Below are 6,000 nucleotides of genomic sequence, written 5' to 3' on the forward strand. Positions count from 1 at the left end.
ACCAAGGACCAGCCTTCAACCTGCTCCCTCTGGCCTTGCTTTCTCGGCTACGCAGGAGTCAGCAACTGAAATCTGTACTTAGCCAGGGTATGTATGTATGTATCTATCTATCTATCTATTTTTAATTTAACATATTTTTACACTGCCCAAAACTTGCATCTTTGGGCGGTTGACAATTGAAATCATTTAAAACACTGAACAATTAAAATCATTTAAGCTTTAAATTCAGTAACCTTAAAAGCATTTAAAACCAACATTAAAAATGAACGCCGTAAATCTAATTAAAAGCCTGGGTGAAGAAATGTGCTATTGAAAGAATGGAAGACGGAGGCCAAGCCGAGGGTTCCCTAGCTACCGGCCGGCTCGAGACGTTTCGAGGGCCAGCGAGAGGATTCTTTTATTTTTTTAAAAACATTCTTTAGAAGGTTTGTGAATCATTAATGGGAACGCTGCCCTGCTGAAGCACTCTGCAGCAGAGTACATAATGTACACCAAAAATAAAAAAAATAAAATAAAAACCACCCACTTCTAAAATTATCACTAGGAGGGGAAAAGAAAAAAATCCAAGTTTGGAGACCAAACAGGGGAAAACAGACACAGAAGTCTGAGACGCTGGGAGCGGGGGAAATCTTTCCAAAGTACACAATCAGATGTATTAAAACACATGACAAAGCAGCCTGTAATCCAAGTCATGACTTGTTTTCGAGTCAGTCAAAAGAAAACAAAACAAAAACAAAACACAAGCAACTGGGCTTTTAAAATAATAATAATAAAAATGTGTGGATACAGTTTATATCTCTCGTTTCCAGTTATTTAGGAGGGAAATTTAAAATGTAAAAATAAACAAACAAACAAACAAATAAATAACAGCAGAATAGAAGAAAAAGAAATAGAAAAAAATCACCAAATACAAAGATCTACAAATTGAAATGGAAAGGCTGTGGCAGAAAAAGACCAAAATAATCCCAGTGCTGGAACCCTGGGTGCAGTTCCAAAAGACCTTGAAGAGCACCTCAACACCATCGGGGCCACAGAAATTACCATCACCCAATTACAAAAAACAGCTTTACTGGGAACAGCCTATATTCTGCGACGATATCTATAACAACAGCAACAACATTGACAATAAAATTCTGGCATCCCAGGTCCTTGGGAAGGACTCGATGTCTGGATAAAACAAACCAGTCAATAACACCTGTCTGACTGTGTAAAATAATAATAATAATAATAATAATAATAATAATAATAATAATAAAATTGAGTGCAGCAAACAGCTGCTTCTAGTAATAAGTTATTGCCCCAGTTTCAGAGAGGCCCAATCCACTAGAACGTTTCCCTGCACCGGAATTGACGGAAGGGCTGCCATGCGGTAACCAGTCAGAGGAGCTTTACCACTGGACTTTGGGGCCGAAATCCAGGGCCTCCACAGTCCCTGGGGCCCCCCAAATCCTCTAGTCTGTCCCAGGTGGTGTGGTCGCCCGGCAGTGCATGATGATGCTTAATTTGCTGTGGACTGGAAGCCTCCAAAGGCATTTAGGGCCAGGCTCTAAAATTACCTAGGTGCACCAGGTAACTTGCCAGCAACTGGCATATGCCGGTGACATCATCAGCTCTTGAGGTCATAGGCATTCTGTGACATCAATTGCTCTTGTACAGCTCCGATTCCTTTCATTTAGGATTGTGCAGGAGAAGTTTCCTTTCCAGGGATTGTGGGGTGGAATTCCAAAAGAGTGAAGACTTTGGATCTCAGGTCTGGAGTGACCCATTGTGTGTGTTTTGGGTGAAGGGGCTTGGGATATCTGGAAAGGTGGCAGGGAGGAGAGATCTAATGCCTGCCAAATATTTTGCTTCCTAGACCTAAAAACCTAGGCTTTCAGTTTATAGTTTTAAAGCTTCAGTTTAGGGAGTCTGTATTGTATCTTAAATTATGTTAATGTTTTAATGGTTTTTAATATTGTGAACTGCTCGGGGATTTTTTTTGTATGGGGCAGTATTTTTACATTTTTAAAAAAAAATGCATATAAATGTACGTTCAACTAACTAATAAAATAAAATAAAAATAGCTGGAAGGCTTTCCTCCTGACTGGTAAATGCACATGCCACGAACCCACTCAGCGATCTGTGCATGGAATCGATTCCACTTCTACCTCCAGGAGAGGTAGCTGCATATTCCAGAGATCACAAGAGATCATCTAAACACGTCTGCTCGTGCTGCTTACACAAGCATGTCGCGACCAAATGCATGAGGGTGTGTTCGGGGGTGGGTGGGTGGGTACATTTTTTTAAGTCTGCGGAAAATCAGAAGAGGCTGTGGGTGTGGGCGAGAGAGAGAGAAATCTAACTCGGACCTCTTCATTCAGACTGGACGCCATGTAATGTAATCCTCCAGCACAAGATCAACTCAGATCTGGGAGAGCCAGGTCCATGCGATTCATAGAGAGATCCTCAAGACCCAGCGGAGACGCTCACAAGGCCCAACTGTCAATAATCTGCCTTCTTCCAACACACTGCGGTTTTTGGCGTTGGGGCTATTATTTTCAGTGGCTGACAGCCCAACTATTTACTAGAGGAAGTACTGTTGAAATTCAGTAATCCTTGAGAGTCGCTCCCAAGTGTGGGACTATTGAGCAACCCAACCAAGATGTCAGCCCATGTCTTCAGAATCACCCCCTATGCTCTCTCTCTATCTCTATCTCTCTCTCCACCCCAAACATCAAACATCATTTCCATGTTGCAAAGAACCAAACAAAAAAGCACACTTCCTAAACCCACCACCACACACAGAAAAACAAAAAAAAACAAAACAGTACACACACGGGGGGGGGGGAAGCACAGAAAACCCATTTTCATCACGAGGCTTGCAAAACCATCCCACTTACCCCTGTATCCTGAAGAGGCTGCTTAATCTTAAAAGAGTTTTTGGAACTGGAGAGCATGGCCGTGTCTCCTCCTGCCCCATAAAAGAATGGGGATCTTCTGGAGAGCCGAAGGAAAGAAGGAGAGGGAGACGGAACGGGGAGGGATGGAGGTCTCTCAGAGGCAGAATTCGGAAGAAACGCAGCCAACGCGCGAAGGATCCGGAGGAGTGGTGGCTTGCGAGGTTCCTTCCTGTCTCCAGGCGTTCCGCTGCTTTCTGGTGCAGCTGCAGCAAGCAGCAGCCGTTCAAAATGCAGCCAGGCTGCTCTGTATGCGGAGAGAGGGGCCCCTCTGAGCAGAGCGAGAGGAGAGGGTGAATGTTAAGCAGGATCCCTTTTTTTCATTCCCAGAAAGAAAGGAGGCCGGGAGGAGGGGGTGGGGAGGAAAAGAGGCGGGGGGGCTCCGTCCTTCTCCTGCTTCCTGATTGGGGCTGGTCAGGAGGACCGTTTGGTCGCCATCATCATCGCCAACCGGACTCTGGTGAAACTGACACGCAGCCAGCCAGCCTGCAAGAAGCAGCAGCAGCAGCAGCACCGAAGAAGGAGCAGGCAAGACAGGGAGAGAGAGAGAGAGAGAGAGAGAGACCCACGTGGCTGGCTGCGGCGTTAAAGGAGAAGGCTCCTCCTCCCTCTCCTCCTCCTCCTGCGAAATGAGGGCTCGGCCGGGGGGATGGATTACGCCTGGCGCAGGCGGGGGGCGCCCTCAGCGCGCGCAGGGTTCTCTGCAGAGCTGGGAAGGTGGCTGTGCTGCTCCGCCCCGAGGAGCTTACATCCGAGGCTCCTTCATCGCCCGGGAAGAGGGCGATGAGGGATGGACAGAGGGCAGGGGACAGAGAGGGGAGTTACTCGAACTTGGGCGGCAACGCTGTGTGTGTCTCTGTGTGTCAGCTTGGGGATGTCTATGCAAGTGGGCTTATTTCTGCCGCGCCCCCTGTGTGACTGGGGAGAGGGCTTAGCTGCTGTACAGGGTGGTGGTTCACAAGGGGTGGGGGGCAGGCAGGGGATAACCCCCTCAGCTCCTGAGAGAAAGGAAGAGATACAGGCAGAGGTGCACACCTAGGTAATCTTATTTATTTATTATTGCTCTGTGTAAACCACCTTGAGTCATTTTTGGAAGGGCAGTATAGAAATCGAATTATTCATCATCATCATCACCATCATCATCATCATCTTGGAGCCTGGACCTGAAGGCTTTTGGAGGTCCCCTCCCCACTGAGACAGACTAAAGAGGATTTGGGGGGCCCCAAGGACTGTGGAGGCCCTGGACTTGGGCCCCGAAGTCCAGGGGTAAGAGCACCTCTGAGGGCAGAGGCAGAGGGGACGTGGGGGGCTACAACTTAGGTTGCTATATGCAAGCTTCCCAAATCCAGGTGGCCTAATGTGCATATTATACAAATTATGCGGCAACTAATTTGCATTTTATTGATTGCTTGATTGGACAGATTTGTATACTTTCCCCTTCCTTCTCTGCCCTCCCGTGTGATTGGATCCAGAGTAAAATCCGGGCAGTGCTTTTGAAATCCATGTCAATCTGGGTGGAATTGAGCAGCCGGGTGGAGGAGCCAAAATCCGGGGGCTACCCTAAATTCCGGGGGACATGGCAACTCTAGCTACAACCTAAAGCAAAGGGTGTGTGCAGGTGGGGTTTGTGCAGACCCCTGGCCAGGACCTCTGGCCTCCCCCAGGGATTGGCTCCACTCTGAAAGTAGGAACAAGTTCTCGAAGGACATGCAGATCAGGAGCACCCATCAGCTCTGGGTGCTCTGAGTCCTGATGATGAGAGCCAGTGTGATGTAGAGGTTAGAGTCTGGGGAGACCTGAGTTCAAATCCCCATTCAGCCATGAAACTCACTGGGTGACTCTGGACCAATTGCTTATCTCTCAGCCTAAACATAACCAGGTAACCATAACTCCTCCAAAGAAAAAGTGGGAGATATATAGATAGATATAGATACAGATATAGATATAGATATAGATAGATATCAGCAATGGGCCCACCCCACAACGAGAGCAAAGGTCCCATAGCAGCTGAGGAAGCTGCCATATATGGAGTCCGACCCTTGGTCCATCTAGCTCAGTATTGTCTACCCAGGCTGGCAGCGGCTTCTCCGAAGTTGCAAATGGGAGTCTCTCGCAGCCCTGTCTTGGAGATGCTGCCAGGGAGGGAACTTGGAACCTTCTGCTCTTCCCACATGGGCCCCGTCCCCTCAGAGAGAGAATCTCTTCCCGTGCTCACACATGTCTCCCATTCAAAGGCAAGCCAGGGCGGACCCTGCTTAACAAAGGGGGCAATTCATGCTTGCTGCCCCAAGACCAGTCCGGCTTCTCAGGCGGACAGAGCCCAGGCACCCACTTGAGAAATCTCTGTGGTATTAAAGCCGGGACTCGCATCCGGACCAGTGTTTCCTCCAACGGGGATTCCCAGATGTTAACTGCAACTCCCAGAATCCCCAGCGATAATAGCTTTTGCTTGGGGATTCTGGGAGTTGTAGTCAGCAACATCTGGGAATCCCTGTTAGAGGAAACATAGAGCAGGACATGGTTTTGTGATCTGGCCTGCTTATTGTCATACCCTTTAAAAATATAGAGTCCCCCCTCCCGCCGCCAAGACAGCTTGCAGGACAAGAACCCTGTATCATCCGTGATGAACACAATTGGTACCTGCGTCCACTTTCGCTCTCAGGCCTCGATGAAAGCTCTGCTGCTCACTCGAATGGCAGCGGCCGCCTTACCATCCGGGAGCTCGGTTAATGTTTACTGACGGGCCTTGCTAAGAAGGGGGCAAAGGGCTGCACTTATCCCGAAGGCCGCTCGACAGACGGCCCAATAAGAACATCCTGTATTGCTCAGATGGCTTCCTGTGCAGCCGTCTTTAGGCGAAGATCTTTGCACTCTCGGCCCGAAATTCTCACACTTGAAACTTGCCTGCCCGTTGGGGACTGCCCCGTAAACCGGGCTGGCATTAAACAGAAGCAAATGTAATATCAAATGTAAATAAAATATAAATGGATAGAAAATGTAAATATAATTTTAAAATTAATTAATTAATTAATTAATTAAACAGAACTTGGCCAGCGGATTGAAG

General features: G+C 47.8%; 1 protein-coding gene across 2 annotated transcripts in view; it reads right to left on the minus strand.

Annotated features, from left to right (window-relative positions):
• The window catches only part of MTMR11 (myotubularin related protein 11), a 36,693-nt gene extending 33,195 nt beyond the window's left edge, over positions 1-3,498 (minus strand). Inside the window, exon 1 of one of the 2 annotated variants that reach the window (XM_053278285.1) lies at positions 2,880-3,498. In XM_053278285.1, coding sequence (XP_053134260.1) covers positions 2,880-2,936 — 57 coding nt within the window. In that variant the 5' untranslated portion in view covers positions 2,937-3,498. The remainder of the gene's footprint in view (positions 1-2,879) is intronic. The other variant, XM_053278284.1, reaches the window with a different exon arrangement.
• Positions 3,499-6,000: the final 2,502 nt, after the last annotated feature.

This window comes from Hemicordylus capensis, chromosome 14 (genome assembly GCF_027244095.1).
Source record: "Hemicordylus capensis ecotype Gifberg chromosome 14, rHemCap1.1.pri, whole genome shotgun sequence".
NCBI classification, from domain to species: domain Eukaryota; kingdom Metazoa; phylum Chordata; class Lepidosauria; order Squamata; family Cordylidae; genus Hemicordylus; species Hemicordylus capensis.